The following is a 21,600-nucleotide window of genomic DNA, read 5'->3' on the forward strand; positions in this document are numbered from 1 at the left end:
AAAATTCAAAACTGGCGCTTTCTTTTCAGTTCAGCTCACGACTTATCCAAGTGACTGCTTGTTTTGACATGTGTTTCCCTTATGCGTGATGCCCAGGTCTAAAGATGCAGTGGACCCCAGAGCACACACAATGGGCAGAACAACACTTTGACATCTCATCCACTACCCGCTCTCCAGCGCACAAAGTCGAGGCCTACCGGGGACACTTGCAGCGAACGTACCAGTACGCGTGGGCAAACGACGATATCTCGGCGCTCACCGCCTCCAACCTGCTTAAGAAGTACGCCGAGAAGTACTCGGGGATCCTCGAAGGCCCCAACGAAAGAGCGCTCCTCTGTTCCTACTCGGAAGGCACCGCCGGCCTCTTGAACGGACGCAAGTCTGAGAACGAGCCCTGGCAGGAGGGGATTTACCCGATGAACTGTGCTCCAGATGTTATATCTGTGAGCAAAGCTGGAATGACAGCTGCCCTCCCCCCTACAGATGCGTCAGCTAGCATAGGCAGCTCCCCGGGGGTGGCGAGCAGCTTGTCCGAGCCCAGCTATTCCAGCGGTAACTGCGGGAGCCACGCGGCCACGGCTCTCCACTCGAGCCTTTCCTCTCAGGAATACAGCGCCGGCTACAACGGCTCCTACCTGCATTCCAGCTACAGTGGCCAGACCACCCCGGCCCTCCCTTCCCCTCATCCCTCTCCTTTGCACAGCGCCGGGCTCCTGCAGCCCCCGCCGCCACCCCCTCCCCCTACCTTAGTCCCCAGCTACAACGGCGCGTCTCCAAGCCTCCCCAACTACAATTATCCGCCAACAGGGTATCCCTCTCAAACGGCTGTCGGCCCCGGTTATAGCCCCGGGGGAGCGCCGCCTCCTTCCGCTTATCTGCCGTCCGGGATCGCGGCGCCCACTCCGATCCCTCCCTCCGCTCTGCCCGGCTACACCTACCAGTCCCACAATCATACGCCGATTGCCCCCGCGCCTTTGAACGGCAGCACGTCCAACTCGTTAAAACGGAAGGCGTTCTACATGAGCGGACACGGGGAAGTGGAATCCAGCTACGGCGACTTCAACTACAACCAGCAGCGCTCATCTCAGAGTCCCATGTACAGACTAGCAGACAGCAGCGTGCCGGACTCCAACAGGGGCAATGGCTTTGACAGAACTGCCGAGGCGTCCTCCTTGGCGTTCAAGACGACCAAACAGGCAATATCTTCGGATCAGCAGAGAAAATTTAGCATACACTCCAGCGGGGCTCTAACTCCCCCGTCCTTCGGATCGTCTAAAAGCGCTGTGGATGATCTCCGAGCCGGCGAGAGCTACGGCAAGTTTGGCTCCCCGATTTTGAGCGAACAAAGCGAAGAGCACAGACAGCACCTGCCTCATTCCCTAACGGGTCCCGATGTCGGTACGCCGACCTCGTCCATCCTCGCCGCCGAGGAACAACTGAAGAACAGCGATCCCAACCTGGTGGACATGGTGACGGCAGAAATCCTTCAGCAGTGCCCCCCGGTGGATTGGAGCGACATCGCCGGACTGGATATGGCCAAAGCGGCCATCAAGGAGGAGATACTATGGCCCATTCTACGGCCGGATATGTTCAGCGGACTTCACGCCTTACCTCGTAACCTTCTTTTATTCGGACCTCAGGGAACGGGCCGAACGCTGATGGCCCGCTGCATGGCCAGCCAGCTGGGGGCCGCCTTCTTGCGACTTAGCAGCTCCGCGCTGGCGACCAAGTGGTTGGTCGAGGGCGACAAGATCATCCAGGCTTCCTTCCTGGTGGCTCGGTGTCGCCAACCGGCGGTCGTCTTCATCAGCGAGGTGGACCTACTGCTGTCGGCCCAGCTCAGCGAGGACAGCCCCGTGAGCCGACTGAAGGCGGAACTCCTCATGCAGCTCGATAGCATTTCGTCCTCCGCCGAGGACCACGTCCTTGTGGTCTGCTCCACCAGTAAACCCGAAGAGATCCCAGAGTCCCTGAGGAGGTACTTTACCAAGCGGTTGCTCATCCCCTTACCCGACGGGACGGCACGACACCAGATAATCAACCAAGTGCTCTCCCCGCACAACTACTGTCTCAGTGACAAAGAGATGTCGCTACTGGTTCAGAGGACAGAAGGTTTTTCAGGACTGGACGTGGTTCAGCTTTGTCAAGAGGCCGTGGTGGGCGCGCTTCATGGCGTCCCTGGCTCTGACCTGTCCGGTATCCACCCGAGACAAATGAGACCCGTGTCTTTTCAAGACTTTGACAACGTCTTTTGTAAATTCCAGCCCAGCATATCACAAAAAGAACTGGACACGTACACGGAATGGAATAAAACGTTTGGTTGCAGTCAATGAAATCGATGATTCCTCCAAAGTTTTTGGGTGGTCGTGTCATCATGCACTGGGCTGCAACATTCACAAACATCAACACGTCATGCGGTCTAGGGTTTGGCATTTGAGTGCTTTCGATGTAAAATGACCAACCCGTCATTTGATAAATTGCTACATGGGAGGAGTGCCCACTAAAGACTTGTAAAGGATAGCCACTCCCCCTTCTTGTTTTTGTATATACATAACATATATATGACTATACGCTTCTGCTGATTTTGAGATTTAGTTGCTATCAAGTGCCTGAGGTGGTGCTGTTTAAGTTTTTCTTTTTTGCCTCACAATCTTCATTAGTGACATGTGCTAATAGTGCGTTTAAAAAAAACTAACAAACAAAAAAAAGCTTTAAAATGAGACAAAAAAAAACTGCTTTCTCTTTTCCATTAGAACAGCTGCGTCTGTTTCGTGCTCCTTGTGAACACTTCTTTTCAGCTAAATTAAATTTTATGGGCATAATTTCAGCTTCGTTTTCTGGCATATTTTTTTTTTATATGTAAATGGTTTAGTTACGAGGGGAAAAAACTAAAACATTTACATACTCACGCTTTGCATACCCACTTTGGTCCAGAGGTGATTTTCTTTTTTTTCCGCTCTTCCGATGTAGATACGACTTAAAGGGTGAATATTATTTTACAATGTGGCTTCACTTTAACCAATAAATTACTATGTAATCGTTGTTAGTTGTAATTCACAGTGTTTGACCTACATGTAAAATTACACCATCCAATGTTCTTATTTTCAATACTCAGGAAAGTGATTATTGTATAGTAATCAAATACAGTTGAGCCTGACATTATTCATACCTTTTTGCCCTCTTAAGTTTGAAATGATCACAATTGCGCACTTTTTCCTTGTGACTCGCCGCCTTCACGCCAACTTCTGCACATAGTGGTGCGTGAGTCTGCAGTAACTTAATCCATGTGGAAAAATGATCACTGCGAATCTTTGAGACGGAGGTTTTTTCGATTCGATGAATCGTTTCAATCCTCGATTAAAATAATGAGCTGTCAGCTGAAAATGATGCTAAAACATAGCGTAAGACTCTTTATCATTGATATAAAAAATAAAGTGGAATGCTCAGAAATGTTTTGGCTCATTTCGATATTTGGCTGGAAAAAAAGAACCGATTAATCATCCAATTAATTTTCAAAAATATATAATGAATAAAATAGCGTATCTTTTTCATGCTTACAACAATGATATGAAATACATTTTTTGAGCCAACTTTGATATTTGGGAGAGAAAAAAATGTGATATCCGATTAATCGATGGTTCTTTTTGCCGGGGAATGTTTTATATATATATATATATATATATATATATGCCCCTCAAAAAAATAACAATCCGCTTTTACTGCGACATTTTGCAAGGGCATGAATCATTTTGGGCTTAATTGTATGTTTCCATCACGACACACCACAAGAAGACTTACATCTGAAATTGTATCACGCAACCATATACGGCTATAATACCTCAGCAATGGTTTCTCCAATGAATGTATATATTTAATTTTGATTTACTTGCGAGACAAATAGTAATCAGATTTTTGGTGTTTCCTTGAAATGGGACAACATTGTATTATGATTAGAGATTTGCCTTTGAAGAGAACGGAAGCATTATTTATCTTGAATTGTTGCCTGCGGCTAATTCCGTCGTTATTTTCAAGGCGCTATCGCGCAGAAAATCATCGGCGGCGATTCTTTATTTTTCTTTTTTTTGAGTCGCCCCGTTCGGAGGCTCAGCTGTACATCTGGCGTGCGGAGCCGTGTAGAATTTGAAAAAGGTGCCGACAAACATCTTGGGGTTGAGCGAGAAAAACTGCCTGGAGCCATTTCATTCCATCCTGCTGCTGTTTTATCATTAATGAAAGCGAAGGATTACGTGTCTCCGAAGTTGTGTTTCTACCTCAGTTTGTTAGTTAGCTCTCAAAGACAAAAGAGGTAACGACGGCAAATGTTTTGACGCCAGGGCGTTTTATTTTATTTTTGGGTTATGTGCAAAAATACAGTGGCTATAAATAGTCTACACACCTCTGTTCAAATGTTTTTTTGTGTGTGCGGGGAAGTAAAAATACAGTGTTTGCATAAGTGTACACACCCTCGTATATCAAGGATGTGGCTCGGTTCAGAATTAACCAATCACATTCTTGTTGAATGGTCAACACACTTTATTAACCACGAATAAATTTCAGCTGTTCTAGTAGTCTTTTCCTGACTATTTAAAAGAAAAATAAATACATTTAATGAAAATAATGGCAATTTTCTGTTCTTCTAATTCCTGATTACGAAACAGCCACAACAGGGCGGGAGATATATGTATCGGCCACCGTCGCAAGTAGCGATACTATGAAATAAGGCCAGGTATCAGCTTGATACCGATACCAGGTATCGGTACTCGCCTATCCCTAATTTTGAATAATGGCCAAAAACTTTCCAATGTTTTGGAGAGATTTTGTGCTCAGTTGAGCAACCATTTTATTTCACTTTTACCAGCTTCTCAAAAGATAATTTTCTTAAGATAAGATTTTTACCAAGCTTACACACATTTTAGGCTACATTAACAAAACATCTTTAACCTCATAACGTATCTTCATAACGAAACTTAAATAAAAAAAAATTTTGAACTCATAACATAAAACTTTTTTTATGACGCATAAGTAAAATGAGCCAAAATATGTGATATCTAAGTCATTTTCTGAATATTTTACTACTAATAATATACTACTCAAAACGTTCAGTGGCATCAGACCTATCCATACATATGGAGTTTTTATTTATTGGTTTTTGATGCCCTCTATGGACAATAAAAGCAATATTGTCCTAAGAGCACTAACTAATCATGTGTATATATATTTTTGAAAAAACACATTCAAATTGGAATATTCCCGCACGCGCACACATACACTCATTACACACTCACACGCGTCACTGTTACTGCGTCCACACACGCTCACAGGCCTGAGCTCTCGATCCCAACTGTGCTTTCTTGTTTTGGTATAAGAATTGGGGACATAGGAAGCACATAAGTCAGCTCAACCAAACGTGATAATTAGCTCGCTTGTGCCATCTGGTGTATTATGACTTTAATGACCCCCCCCAAAAAATTATACGTTTAGTTGACGCCCCAGTAAAGGGATAAATTGGGTAATCGTGGAAAATGCACTATAACACATCAGGTGTACAGTGCATCAAAAAAAAAAAAATTATCATTTATAATGGGAGTCAATGGACCAAAATTTGGACATTTTTACTCATGTGTAATATAAAAATTTGTTTCCCACATATAATAATGATAATAATAATTTTGACATTTTGGACGGTGCCATTAAGAACTTCAACATGTTTTGGACAATTGTGTAAAATTTCAGCTCACTCAGAGATATTTTTTTCATATGCTTTATATTTGATATTAATGTTAATAAAAAGCAAAAAGCCCAACATTGGACATATTCCTTACGAGGGTAAAATGATTATCAACATGGGTGTGTAGACTTGTTATAACCACTGTAAATGGGCTTTTTCAATGTGATAACACTCCAAAAGGGGAATACCACGGATCACGGTTGCTCCGATATATCACCGCTTACCACAACGATATCACGCAATGTCGACCTGTTCCCTCTTTAAAATGCGTAGTTACTTTGAAAACAAAACACACAGAAAAATCTGAATGTTTATGGAAGACGTGCTGTGACACTGTCTCGGTGTATAACTGTAACATCCATGAGTTGAGTGGCACTCCTTTGACTTGAGGCCAAGTGGCAAGATGTGACAAACGTGTTATTTTTAGACGTTTATTTATACCTGTTTGTTGTTATTAATCGCTACATAATCCAAACATGTTTTTTTTTTTTTTTTTTTTAAGCAAGCGCGCGTGTGACAAGTGAGTTTGGCACATTTGAATGTATGATGTCCTCTGGCCTCAAACAACACCAAACACTCGCACAGTAATTTAAAGAAGAAGAAAAAAAAAAGGCACTGAAGTAGATAGCACTGTTGTTTTGTTGCACTAAACTTATTTTCAGAGTTCCCGTTGTGTTTATTTTTTTACTATTTACAGTTAGGTGTCGATTATCATTCTATAGCTCAACTTGCATACGTGCGGTGTCATTATGCACAAATGAGATTCAATACAAGAGCTCAGTTCGGATGGAGACTGTCAGAAAAAAATATTCAAAGTGTCTCGTGTGAAATTGCATTCAATCCAAGAGAGGTTATTGCAGAACTTGTATTGGATCTCATAGCATGAGTGTGGCTACGAGTTATGTTGTTTTGTGTTGTTCCATTTCCCTCTATGGTCTTAAAAAAAAAGAGAGAGTAAACACTAGTTTACTTAATCCTTTAGATCACAGATGTAAAACTCAAGGCCCCATCAAAATTTCAAATTGACTTCACTAATTTGAGCAATTAGTTGAGCAGTATATGTAATAACATGTAATAACATTTATAATAGCCTGTTGGTTAATTCTGGCACATTTACTGAAATGTTTATTAATATGTACTGTCCCTGATACAAACAAATAGGGAAAAAAAATACATTTATGGGCCATTTCACTGAATCGGTGCCTTTAGCTTGTTGTGACTCAAAATAAACTCAAATATATTTTCTTTTTCAACTCCAAATCTGTTCATACACATTTGAACTACTCAGCATGTGTTCAATTAAATTTTTGGACATCGTTTTAATCTACTGACGCTGAGTATTTGTATTTCACTGCTATTATTTCTTTATTTAACAGGAATCCATAATGCCAACATATATATTGTACACATTTGTCATGAAAAATTATGAATACATTTTTTATGTCTTACCACTACTGCGACACGTAGTGTAACTACTAAGGATTATTAAAGCTGTGTTGAAAATAAAAAGTAAAATTTTACTATGTTTTCCTAATGTATCCATTATTCACTAAGTACACTCTAAAAAAAAAGGCCAAAATAACCCAACTATACGATTCTCTACTTGGGTCAATTTGACCCAACTTTCTGGGTTGTTTTATACAAAAAGACACATTTCTTGGCTCAAAGTTGGGTCAAATTGGCCCAAGTAGAGAATCAGTCCATTTTTGACCCATAGTTGGGTTATTTTTGACCCAACTGTTTTTAGTGTATGTATTTTTTGTGAGTGTTTTCAGTGCAGCTCTAATTTACCCTTTGTAGTAAAAAAAAAAAAAAAGTGTCACTGACTAGGAAAAAAAGAACAAAAAAAGTACAATGTAATGAATAATTGCACTTTTCTTGATTGAGGCCAAAGTAAAACAGCTTCTTTTTTTTTGACATTCTCAAAACAGCTGTGGTGCATGTAGATATTTTCAAATTGACACTTTTATTATATTTATCATATTCATCTGGCTTCCCCCCCCCCATGGGATGGGAAATATCTGGCTGTAGTTTCACAACATTGATGTAAAATGCTCCATAATCAATCTATTATTGGTGACGAGAAGCCCGAAGTGCCATTAGAAAGTGATGAAAAGCTTCAAGAACATACAAGAATGGCGTTGTAAGACAAATAATCTCCAAAGTGTTTTTATTGAATATTTATCAAGTACGGCACAAGGCTAAGGAGTGGCATTTGTGCGGCTTTAATTGTTATCGCTTCTCAAACGAGGACAGTCGGATCCGTTCCGCGTTGATTCGTGCGCGTTTCTCACCTGCTGTCAATGTTGGAATTATAATTTGTCATTCATTATTAAGGGTGACGCGCCGAGAAGGGCCCGTGGTCACCGCCGGTACTTGAGCGGAATCTTTGATAAGCACATCAATCCTCGACGCTGACGCTTTTTCTTTGTCTTTTTTTTTTTTTTTTTTTTTCATATTTTGCCTTCCATCCGTTATGGTTATGTAGTTGGAGCTGGTAATCTTTGGTTATATGCATTTCTACCTCATATCGCTACATGTTGTAGATGTAGTATGTATGTCTCTTCTTTTTATGATTATTGTCATGCTTTTGTGGGAAAAACAGCAACACAAAAAAAAAAAAAAAAAAGAGAACAAGTGTGCCCTTGCAAGTGAACAGTCTACCTCGTAAAGACTGTCTTTATTTACACTGATGACCGCAAATCGCTGAGGAGAAAAGCAGGATTGGATTCGAAAGTGTTTTGGAGTGAAAGATGTGAACAACTACTACCCCCCCCCCCTAAAAAAAAAAATCCACTCCAATGTGAACTATTGTCATGTCAGTGTATATTGGGTGTGCCAATGTAGAGGGAGGGGCCACATTTGGACTTTTCTTTATCCTTGTACAGTACAACCAACTTGCACATAGCTGTACCTATTGTACATTTTGCTTACGGCCGACAGTACATGAAAAGCACCACATACATGTTTATACGTGTGTATGTATTGCCATAGTACAGTGACTTAAATGTATTTTAATTTTATGGAGGCTTTTGAAATACTAAATAAAAATGTCTCATTTTTTCTTGAAGATCTGGTTCTTATTTTTTTTATTATTATTATTTTTTTTTTGAAAATCACATGCACACTTAAGAAATAAAATTTACATTGCATTTGCATTCAGAGAATTAAAAAAAAAAAGTTTTTAAAATTATGTATTTATTTATTTACTTTAGTACGTCAGATTGGTACATAACTCTGATGACTCTGGCAATATGATGTTTTTATTTTTTATTTTGGGGGGGTTAAATCATTTCTTAATTCATTTATTTATTTTAGTGCATCAGAAAATCACATGCACACTTTAAGCAATCAAATTTGCATTGCATTTGCATTCTGAGGATTTAAAAAAAATATAATTTTAATTTATTTATTTTAGTACTTCAGTTTGGTACATAACTGATGACTACGCCGGGCAAATATGATTTTTGGGGAGCTGATGCCTATTCTGTTTTTTTTTTGTTTTGTTTTGAAAATCACATGCACATTTAAGCAATCAAATTTGCATTGCATTTGCATTCTGAGGATTAAAAAATATATTTTTAATTAATTGATTTCTTTATTTTAATACATCAGGTTGGTACATAACTGATGCCTACGCCCAGTAAATATGATTTTTTTTTGGTGGGGCTGATGCCTATTCTGATATTTGGCAGAATTAAATTATAATAACCGATTAATTGGTCAATTAATAAAGAAAAAATATATATTTTTGGTTGTGAAAGCTTACAAAGAGAACTACACGTTGCATATTCAAAACAACCACACGCAGCTGGTTTAATTCTAAACGCCATAGTTAGACAGGCTAATGTACAACATTGACAGTTTCTGCGTTGATTTAACCCTTTAAGCAATGGCTATGTAATGTAATGTAATATATATCATGTAGACAGACAGACAATATACTTCCAGGCATATATTCTTTAGACTCTGCGAAAAACGACTACAATTCAAATTATTATGTGAATGTTTAATGTAGTCACTTCCAGTCGTTGTGAGAGTCGTCTTCATTTGTGCCTCCTGGTGGCCAAGAAGATTCTATTTATTTTTGGTTGTATTATTCCATGAGGTTTTGGAGCGCCATTTCCCTCATTATAAATATATTACAAGCATTTTTGTTTGATTTTGCGGGGTCGGATAAACGGATAAATGGGTAGATCAAATTTGCATCTTATAAGGCACCGCTGCACTTGTATTGAACAAATAACCGACATAAAGCAACATTGTAAATCTAAAAAAAATCAATCAATGCCATATAAAGCTGGCTCGTTATTATCAGTATTATTATTATTATGACCAGATAAAGCACTGATATGGAATAAACGCAGCTAATCTCGGAGACTAATTGCAGTTTTACACTTTAACCACCATAACCACAGCGCCTATAAATGTTGTTTAAAGCCACTTAATAGATTTCCCAATTACGCTTTTATGGCTTTATCCTTTGGATGAAAAACACAGTGTCAGTACGCCGTGAAAGAGGCGAGTCAATAATGATATTTCAGCCCAAGACATAAAAACGTGCGGCTCTTTAAATGTTATGTCATGTTAATTAAGACATAATAATGAGTTGAGGTTTTGTTCTCTGTGTGTGTTCGCTGATCTAATGCTACAGGGTGGCATTTACTCAACAAAGAATCTGGGTAAATACAGGACTTTATGCAAAGCTAACCTAAAAATCACATTTAGCCAAAGTGAGCCAGGTCGTATGAGAAATTTGGAATGTTGCACAAAAATTCTGTTTGTTTGTATGAAACCACCACAGAAGGTTCATTTCGAGAACAGAAGAATGACGTCGTCCGCCTCGAGCACATCTAAGGTAAGACCACAATTTTTTGTCATTGATCAAGTTTTGTCATTTTAGTGCTATTGTACAAAACAGCCCAAATTTGGGGGATATTTTGTACAAAACAACCCAGAAAGTCAAATTGACTCAAGTAGTGGATTGGTCCCTTTATTTCCCCCAAATTGTTTTTTTTTTTTTAATTCAACTGTTTTAAGTGTAACAATGTGTAAAACGGTGCCAAACAATATGCGAGTGAGTGTGGCAGCTGCTGACAGGGGAAGGTTGCTTCGTCTTAGAAAATGTGGCAATAACAATAATACACTCTTAAAATTGCTGGGTTAAAAATAACCCAATTTTGCTTTAAAAAAAAAAAATAATAATACAATTGGACCGACTCGCCACTTGGGTCAATTTCACCCAACTTTGGGTTGTTTGTGTAAATATTTTGAGTTCGGTCAAATTGAGCCATTGGACCGATCCGTTACTTGGGTCAATTTGAAGTTTGCTATTTTTATAGAAAACCTTTGCAAGTAACACTTGGGTCAATTTGACCCAATTTGGGGTTGTTTTATATCAAAATAACCCATTTTTCCCACTTGGGTAATTTGACTCAACTAAAAAAAAAAGGGTTATTTTGATAGAAAGCCCAAAGTTGGGTCAAATTGGTAGTCGATCGACCCAACTTTGGGTTTTCTATCAAAATAACCAATTTGGGGGGGTCAAATTTACCCAAGTAGCGGATCGGTCCAATGGCTCAATTTGATAATCAAAATAACCCATTTTTTTTGAGTTGGGTCAAATTGACCCATTGGGCCGATCCGCTACCCGGGTCAATTTGACCCATTTATGAACCAAAATGGAGTTATTTTTGGCCCAAAAGTTGTAAGAATGTGGTGAAGAATGCTTTTTTAACCACAGCTATTCCTTGCTAGCGTTAATCAGTATGGTAGCTTGTAAGGTCAAAATCTTGCCCCATATCCTCAACCAATGCGCGTAAAATAACCCAGCATCGGCTCAGTCCCAGCGCCGGGTTAGCTATTTTGCGCAATTTGAGTCACTTTTAACCCAATTGTTTTAAGAGTGCAGCATCATGGAACAGAGATGCTAACCCATACTGTTGAACATCAATATTAGGGCATGTGTTATTGATAATCTGTTTTCAAGATGACATCTCTGCGGGAAAAAACTTACACTTGACTGGAAATGGGAATTTAACCGTAGTCATTGACTCCAGTTTTTTATTTTTATTTGTATTTTTATTGACCGCATCCCGGCATATGTGCGCATGCAGACAGCGCACATGCTGGTGGGAAAGGCTGGAAGCGAACGTGGCCTTTAAACAAGAGCGATTGGACTTGAAAAAGCGAATCAGGAGCGATAAGAGAAAAGTAAAGTTGAGTCCAACAAATTACACCGGAGTTATTAGTGGCTATTTTGTAAATATCAAAGATCCGCACGCCGCGGCGGTCTGCGCTTCATTTGCATTCTGATGAAACTGGAGTGGATGTGCGTGAACTCGGAGGTTATCTGGCGAGCTGCAGCGCCGAGCAGCCGAATCAGACGGCTCCGCAAAAACCGCATGGCTCAAGAGGATGAGCCACAGACCTCTCTCAAATCACTTCCTTCGTAACAATTAAAATATGCAAAGTGATAATTTTCCTTAAGTAGCCTTAAATGTGCAATCTATTTAAATGCGAGGGGAAATTGTCCAAAGCTCGCAGCTCGCGTGTGAATGACGGGGGTGGCGGGGGCATAAATTATGCAAATGGCAAAAAGGACTTTTAAAGCCTAATTCCCCCCCCCCCCCCCCCCATAATAAGCATACTGTTTCATTTAATGTTTTTTCCTCTTATTAAAAGTGACAGTTCTTTTGCTGCGTCTGATGGCTATATCTGACACAAGCCGCGCTACTGACTGCTCCGCTAAATGCTAAAGCATTTTGGCCGCTTTTAGATGATGGTTACATTCACAAAGTAATTATGCGCCGGAGAGTCCAGAAATAAGGTTTAATTACACAGTAATCTCTTCTGATGGACACGAGGAAGTGCGAGCGCTGCCAGCCTGCAATCCATCAATGACAAACCTCTGGCCACTTTTAATTTCTCCTCATTTGCATCATAACCTCGGCACCAAGTTGCACAAATGCTGTTAAATGTTAATAGGACCTGTCTCTCCGCTCAGAATGGAGGCTTAAGCCATTCCCACTCTGCCTTTCTCTCCCTCTATCGCCGGCGTTCACTCCCCCCGCTTGCCTCGCGCGCACTATCTGGCGAGTCCGTATCTCCCTCCCCTTCTCACATTCTCATGAGTCTTCACATAAATTGGCCCTCTTCAGAAGAAAAAAGCCGCGCGCGGGAGACGGCGCATGGTCACTGCCGTGCTAATTGGGAGCAACATGTAAAGTTTTATCTCTCGAGTGCTAACAAACCCAACAGACAAGCGTTAATTCCGTGTGTGGAGCGTTTGCGAGGGGGGGGAAAAAAAAACACACGCGGGCGGGAAGAAACCGATCAAGTGATGTTTTGGACAAATTGAGACTTGTTATTGAGGCCGTCGACGCATCGCTGCGCCTCTTCAGGTATTTAAAAGGTTGATTAGATCCGGGAAATCTCATTATCTGACTGTCTCCTTCATATATTCCGAGTGTGACCCCGTAATTTACAGGACTGGCTCGTCCTAATGCACTGTTCAACCTGCTCTCAGGAGAATTTACGAGGAAATCGCATGGAAATGTTGAAGAGGAAGTCAAGTCAAACATTTTCTATACAATATGCGCCCCCACCGGTCTAAACACGTTCTTCTGATTAATATTGTGTTTGTGGAATATGAATTCATCAGAAAAACACACCTGTTTTTATCCATCTCAGGGGGGCGGCCATTTTGTCTCGTACTGACACTTGCTGTCGACTGAAAATGACATCATAGTCACTGGTCAGGTTTCCATCCAATTGTTTCGAATTTTTTAATTTACTGAAAATGCGCAAAGCTGACGTTTCCATCTGTTCTTCTTTTGCGAATATTGAGAGGGGGACTCCGCCGCTGTAGTTGGCGGTAAACACCATAGAGATGGAATCCACCAGAAATTTAAAAGAAGAAGAAGACCAGGAAGCGACTGCGCCGTGCAAGATTGCTTTGGTAATTCTTGATCAACTGTAGCATCTAAAATGGCATTAATATTCGCTTCTTGAATTAATTCCAAAAAGATTTCTGCTTCGTCGTCCCCCCAAAAAATACCTTACTTTATCATCCGACATTGCTTTGGAACAGCAAACATACGTGTGACGTAATATCTGGTCAAAACGTGTGACGTGTATCCGGTCTTGCCAGCGGTTATTCGCATAAGCTGTTTCCTTAGCCAAAATTCGTTTGCATTTTACTTTTTTCGATACGCTTCAAAATCCAGCGTAAAAACTTTTTTACGAATTTTGGGCCCTTTTTTGAATTTCTAGCGTTTCCATTCAGTTTTGTATTTGCATTTCTTGAAAATTCGAATAAAAATGGGTGGATGGAAACCCAACTACCGTGATGTGAGGGCCAAGGCAAAATGGCCGCCTTTACAGGCAAAAGTATGCTTCACTCCCAATAATTGTGTTGTTAGCGAAACTACGACTTCTACTTCTACTACCTAAGTTAGCTATAATAGCTACTGAATCATATTTATTACTATTTAAAGTCAGCTCAGTAGTAATCAATTTGGTAGCCCACACAGCTAGCTAACATCAACGTTAGCCAGCCTAACAACAACAACCTAGCCAGGCTAAGCGCCACTAAACCGCCAAATTCTTATTAACTTGTGAATTATCCACGGTACAACTAATCGGGAATGACACCACTCGCAACTAGCGAGTACCGTTTTCAAATTTCCGGACGGCAAATTTGAGCAACGCGGTTTCCAAATTGCCGCGGTGAACTCGTGTGCGCTCGGATTGTGTTTCCGAACGTGGCCATTATTGTAGAGAAAATGTTGAACGTTCATCATCACAACATCCAAAACAAAACAAAAAGTCGTCTCAAAACACAAATCCTGGCCTAAAATTGCTCTAATTTACATGATTTAGCTAAGGTTAAACCTTGCTGTTACACTCTTGATTAAAAGTAATCCCAAATGGGTGAAATAGCGCCAAGTTATTATAGTAAATGGAAACTAACAAATAAAACTTTGAAAAAAGACAATTTCACAATAAATATTAATGGAAACAACCACACACCTGTGCCTTAGCCCATCTATGCTCCTTCGCATTGTTTGTTAGCATTAAGCTAGCGAACTTTAAGTCAAAGCAATGCGGTAGTTTTAAATACACATCATGTAATCCTTGTTTTATGTTTATTTGGAGAATAAACTTTAACTGGTAGAAATATCTAACAGCTTGAAGCTTTGACTAGCGGCAAACAAACATAACACTTTACTGCTCCCAAAAATTGAAATCACTCACCATGGAGCTCGACTGAAATTTTTCTTTTACTGATTACATAAAGTAACTTCATCAAGAACAAAATGATGACGACCCGATGAAGCTAAATCGTGAACCCAATGAGGACTTGATTCCGAATGAGAAGACAAAGTGAGCTAACTGGACGATCTGACCTGTGATGATGTCATCAACAAATTTGAAATCGAATATGAGAAAAAAACAATCCCGTAACGGGGCACGGAAAGGGAGAGCAGAGGCCGTTATTTGAGCCAGTACAGAACGTGAAATTGTCTGTCTTCGGGTCAAACGGAAGGCCCAATTTCCTTCTTTACTAAAGTGGCAAGCAGTCAGACATCCAAGTGTATATTTTCAGCTTGACACTATCTGACGTGTGCTAAGTGGAGCCAATAAACCGAAATGATGGAACTATGTTGTTTAGATTTGTGTCGCGTAATTTGTATTCCACCCCTCCCCCTTTTTTTTTATCCACAAAAATTCTGGGTTGTGCGTTACAACACAAATGCAGCGTGCGTGATTGCTGCCATTCCCATAATTCCTCGCCACATTTTCACAAAACGATGTGAAGGTAGCCATTAGTGTGTGTGGTCTTCTTTGATGGGATGTCAGTCTACATGGCGGCGCCTGCTCATGGTGGACAGAGAAGCCAAAACTTGTACTCGAGTAAGAGTATTGCTACTTTAGAATAATATGTATCCATCAATTTTCTGAATCCTCACGAGGGTAAAAAGGGGAACTCGTCAAAAAAATTATTTTCTTCCAATTCTGATTAATATTGCATTTGTGGAATGTGAATTAAGCATAAAAATTCTACCTGTGTCCATCTCAGGGAGCGGCCATTTTGTCTTGTACTGCCACTTGGGGATGACATCACAGAAATCGGACTTCCTGGTTTGAAGTTGGAAAAGTCCGGCTTCCCACTTCCCTCGAATGCAGAATAAGGGCTCAGGTAACGACCAATCACGTCTCACCTGTTTTCTGGTTTAATGTGACGCAGTGTGATGTCATTTTCAGTCAACGGCAAGTGGCAGTACGATTCAAAATGGCCGCCCCCTGAGATGGATAAAATGGGGTGGATTTTTCTCTTAAATCATATTTCACAAAAACATTATTAATTATAATACTGGGTTTAGATTAGGGAGCACATTATTGCAGTTTTTTTTTTTAACTTCAATGTTAATAAAAATAGTCAAATAAAATAAAAAGAATGGAGCATTAGTCCAATTAATCCAAAAAGTTACTTAAGTAAATATAATAGAGTAAATGTATCCTAAGACCTCTGTTGTTCGCTTTTTTTCTATTAATTGCTTTTGGGTCAATTATCTTCCCCCTTAATCAGTGTATTAATTACCGTCTGCAATTATTGGTTAGCATCAAAAGTTGCATAATTGTTTGATACCAGATATATTTAATTAGTACATTAATTATGAAATATCTAATTAATGGTCATATTTGAAGTCCTAACGCAGGTCGTTGTTGCAAATTTAAAGGCTTCAATTGAGTGACCTGTAGCGTGGATTTAAATAATTAGTTAAATAGGGGGAGGGGGGGGGGGGGGGGTCATCTATGAGAAAGGAAAGAGCTGACTGGTCAGATACGTGTCTTCCCCCTCCCTGGAAGGGAACAAGAGGAGCTAATGGGGAGCAAAGATAGACGAGCACATGCTCCTTGGCCGCTCGCCGCCCAGTCAAGGCAATCATGGGAAACACGGAACGTCACTCTTTTTCACTTTCATCCTTGCCGGCGTGCACGCCGCCCTCTATAACGTCATTATCGCCGGCAGATCTGCGGAGTCCTCTGACAGGGGCCATGTTATCCCGGCACTGGGGGAAATGCAAATTGATTTCACATCTGCCATGGCATTTTTACATGTTCCATAGACTGTCATTTCCAGCACAGATAGGAAAATCAGAGACAAATGTCAAACTGTGGAGGGTTTATATTCACCGGAGAGGGTTGTTTATTCATCACGATCTGTGAAACAAGATACTTCTTAATGTCACATTGACTACTTGCAGAGAATATATTATGATAGCTTAGTATTTGGCACAGGTGGCAAAAGAACTAAGTAGGAATACAGTTAGAAGGCTCGAAATGGGGTTGTTTTTCTCTCTTTGCGGAGCAGTTTTGCAAATATGGCTTCATTTGAGGTGCAACTTTCTAATTTTGTGGAGCAATTTAAATATGTTAATCTCAGTGATTTACAATACAAATATGTCAATATAACGAATGTTGACATTTATTCTTTTTTCATATAATCTATCATTAATAAATTTCAGATTAAACTTACTATTTGTGAATGGTTGAATGTTATTTTAGCAAAGCCCCAATTTTTTTTTTCAAACAAAGATATTTAAGCACTTAATTCCGTTGTTAAATGTGCTAGATGTGTTAATCTTAGGTTAGCTTAGCAATTAGCATGGCTTCCCAGTCTTTCCTCGTCATTCCTTAGCTTGCATTCAAAGAAGTTGAGGAAGTCAGACTTTTCCGACTTCATACCAGGAAGTATGCACGGGAAATCCGAGTTGCGAAGTCGGGGGGTTGGGGGGATGGGGACGCCGACTTCACCCACCAACTTCAATCTGATGTCACTCGACACAATGACCGAATGGCAAATCAAAATGTTATAATCATTAAACCGATTATAAAAATATTTTTATATTTGTTATTATATAGTTATTCAAAAAGTAACTTTACGTAACCCAACGTGATTTTGACTGACTGTGTTAACCAGAACAACAAACAATGTATATCGGAATCAGCCATCTTTGTTTACATTTTCCTAGAACGCTTTGAGGTCGAAACTGGAAGAATCTAAGTGGGATATGTCTGAATTCCCACCTTCCTCGAATGCAGCAATACTTGGTATGAAGTTGGAAAAGTTCAACTTCACACCTTCCTTGATTGCAGCATAAGTGATGACGAGGAAAGGCGGGGGAGCTAAGCTAGCCTTCCTTGAATGCAGCATTAATTGTTAGCCATGTCAATTGTTAGCTTAGCAATTAGCATGGCTTCCCTGTCTTTCCTCGTTATCTCTTATTTAGAACGATTCCTTTTAGAAGCTTATCTTATTTGTTGTCACAGAGGCGATGATTACTACCGATTTAGGAATAACTCCGTAACATGTTTAGTCGTGCTGAAAGCCAGCTGAAGTTCGTTGCTAGCTAGCTGGTGTGGCGTAAGGAACTCTGACTACTTGCGGTAGATGGTTATTCTACTTCTACAGCATTGTTTCCCAATCTTTAGTAAGCCAAGGCACAAAAATCTCACGGCACAGCACCACATACTGTAACATACTGTAAACATAATAAAAATGTATAAATGCTATTAAAATAACAAGTAACAAGCTTTTCACAATTTACTCGGGACTTTGAAATCTGGGCCCAATATTTCTGTTATATGAATGTCTGTCATTATACATTGCTGGAATAGATAGATGATTAGATTGTAGTGTAATAAATAATAATTTTTGGGCAGATTAAATACAATTAGATGATTAGAGATCACTATTCCATAAGCTTTTTCTTCTTTTAGTTGCTTAGAAAGCCAAGGAAAAGCGAAAACTTTGATTGAAGTTCTGAATGATTGGATCTGAGCGTCGTTTCACTATACGTAAAGGAAAAAAAAGAGATTAGAAAGCAGATGGTTAAATCAAGGTCAGAAGCAATTGTGAAGTTTGTCAAAATGTGATGACATAAGCAAGGCGTGGTGTTATTGTCGGCGAGCTTTAGGTGCACAAAAACATATTGAAATGACAGCAACAGTGCAGCTGCCAGCACACTGGCAGGAATGATTTGCCCCGAGCATATTTTTATTTTTTTCTCCTTCTTGCGTTGCCGTTCTGCGTGTCCCTTCACCCGCCTTCACTCGCATGGCTGACTGCCAGATGTGAGCCAAGCCAGATCTGGAAATGTAATCAGATTACAAACGGCTGTCTTTAAACGAGGGAAATAAGTCACATTCGACGGATGCTGTCACCATACAAACAGACTTGCCTGTCACCCGAGGCTGAGTCATCAATTTCAGGCTTGTTTGCGGAACCTAATCGTGTGTTTGGCTGGAGAGACTGATCAGATAGGGCTTGTTAGTACGCATTGCAACAACCAGGACACTGATAACACTCAACTGTGAGGAAATGGAGTTTGTCCCATTGTTGGATGTAGAAATTAATTTTCTTTGAACATAAAGCGCTGAGGATTTATCATAAACACAAACATTTCTATTGATTAAAGTAGTCGTCATGTTGAAATTGTTGAATTGCTTGTGGAGCCTTTTATAAGAAATGTTGTAAAAAATATCGACACATTCTTTTCTTTTGCAAGGCTAGACTGTTCTGTACAAAAAGCATAATAAGTCTTTTGTTGAAGAAAAATGTGGGGGAAGGAATATTTGTCTATTTCTTATGATTATTTCTGTATTAAGAGACTCCTTTCTATGATGGATGGATGGATGGATGGATGGATGGATAGATAGATAGATAGATAGATAGATAGATAGATAGATAGATAGATAGATAGATAGATAGATAGATAGATAGACAGACAGACAGATAGATAGATAGATAGATAGATAGATAGATAGATAGATAGATAGATAGATAGATAGATAGATAGATAGATAGATAGATAGATAGATAGATAGATAGATAGATAGATAGATAGATAGATAGATGGCTGCACTGAGAGAAAAGGGGGTGAATAAGTTCACACACCTTACTGCCCTAAATTTATAATATTGTGTAAATTGTGTTCCATTTCACGATTGTGTCCCAGTTAGTGTTGATTCATCACCCCCAAAAAATAATAATAATAAAATTTTATATTTTGTGTTTGAAGCCTTGAAAGGTGGCTAAAGGTCAGAAAGTTCAAGGGGGTTAATACTTTCGCAAGGTGTTATATATACTGTACATGTCTGTTTCCAATGAGTTTTTCGTGTTCTATAGTCCTTCCTGTCCTCAAGAGTGTTGTGGGTGAGCTGGAGCCTATCCCAACTGACTTTGGACAAGAGGCGGACTGGTCGCCAGCCAATTGCAGGCGCTTGAATCTTCTTGGGATGATTTCTTCTCCTAAGTCTTTCTTGCAAAAGTCAAAAGGTAAAAAAAGAAAAAGAAAAAAATCCTATGTTGGATCAGGACCAAACCGAACACCTTCATACATGCCAACTCCTGCAAATGCCTGAATTTTATTATTAAGATTGGTCCGTTTTTCGTGGAGGAAATGTTTTATATTGGATTCTCCCTTGGCCCATGGCCCTTCCACAAGGTTTTCAACAAGTAACTTAAGCAGTTTTTGCGTAATCCTGCAAACAAAGCAAAACTAATAGTGGAAACAATATAACCTCCTTGGCAAAGGTTATCATTTTAGTTGTTGGCCTACAGCATTGTTTATACAGTTTATACAACTCGACAGTAACATTAGCAACCGATGCTAGCTGTAACATAACAGGGAGAGTTTCCCGGCTGGTCCACCATAGTTATAGCTCGGGATCCAACTTTTCTTTTGAGCTACTTCATGTTAGTTATCAGTGCAATCAGTTTGATACACATTTTGGATCAACATTCTATAAATCTCTACAACATTTTTTAACTAGACTGGGAATGCTGAAAGCTCAATTCTAATAGCTGAATGCTAAGCTGAATGCTAATAGCTGAATGCTAAGATGAATGCTTTTAAAGTCAATTGAACGTGAAAATTACAACGTTTTAATTGTAGTTGAAAGATAAATGAATACAAAGAACACTTGAACCTGGGAGGTGTGCATTTTTGAAACTACCTTCCATTAATTTAGACGGAAAAGTGGAACTAATGATATCCAATGGAAAAATGCAACCCAAAAAAATATCACTAAATAGTGCCACCTAGGCATGCAGTACTCTCCATTCATTTAATGGAACTATGATAGTCAGTTGGTTAGCATGTAATCACTTTGCATAATTGCCATGCATACATTTGCAATGTACAGTCGGAGGTGGGATTTGAACCCGCGAACTCCTGGTAACTGGACAATGCATTTTAGTGAGCTGGTAATGATGATCAGAATGAAAAAGTCCAATGTCAGTCCCATTGAAAATGAATGGGGAAAAGTTGATATTTAATGTTAAATTGTGCGAATACTGTAAGTAATGTGGATTTTTTAAGCAAATTGAGATTTGAACAGTTGCTTCCAGTATTCCCACAACAATCTCTTTGGCACCATTCCTTGGAAATCACAATGTTCCCTCACTGATGAGCTATTTTTACAACAGGACTGAGCGCCATTGGTAACTCGCTATACATAATTAAATATGTGATCCACAACCATAATGCAGATTACTAAGTAACTTCCTTTTTTGAGACGCCAGTATGCCGTCAAGATCATTTTGATGCGACTCGGGTACAAATTGCGTCATAATTTGCCTTGGCCTAATGTAAACAACATGGAATGAAATCGGCTACCTGACTGCTCTAAACACTGCCTTACATGCAGTATTCTATCAAGCTATATATAATTATCTTGATGAGATCTTAAAAGACCTCCACTGATGTGGGAGTGTGAGAAGGCCTCTCGCCTCTAGACCCCGCTTTCATTCATCTCACCAACATCAGGGAGCTCAAGCTCGGCGTCACTCAAAGCTTTTT

The 21,600-nt window shown here is 39.8% G+C and overlaps 1 protein-coding gene across 1 annotated transcript in view; it reads left to right on the forward strand.

Moving 5' to 3' along the window:
* Window positions 1-8,798, forward strand: part of fign (fidgetin) — a 75,168-nt gene extending 66,370 nt beyond the window's left edge. The window contains exon 4 of the mRNA XM_086091894.1: window positions 97-8,798. Within this exon, the coding sequence (XP_085948020.1) occupies window positions 97-2,333 (2,237 nt within the window). The 3' untranslated portion in view covers window positions 2,334-8,798. The remainder of the gene's footprint in view (window positions 1-96) is intronic.
* Window positions 8,799-21,600: the final 12,802 nt, after the last annotated feature.

Source organism: Leptonotus elevatus, chromosome 12 (assembly GCF_054856555.1).
Source record: "Leptonotus elevatus isolate MCC_2025b chromosome 12, RoL_Lele_1.0, whole genome shotgun sequence".
Lineage (NCBI taxonomy): Eukaryota > Metazoa > Chordata > Actinopteri > Syngnathiformes > Syngnathidae > Leptonotus > Leptonotus elevatus.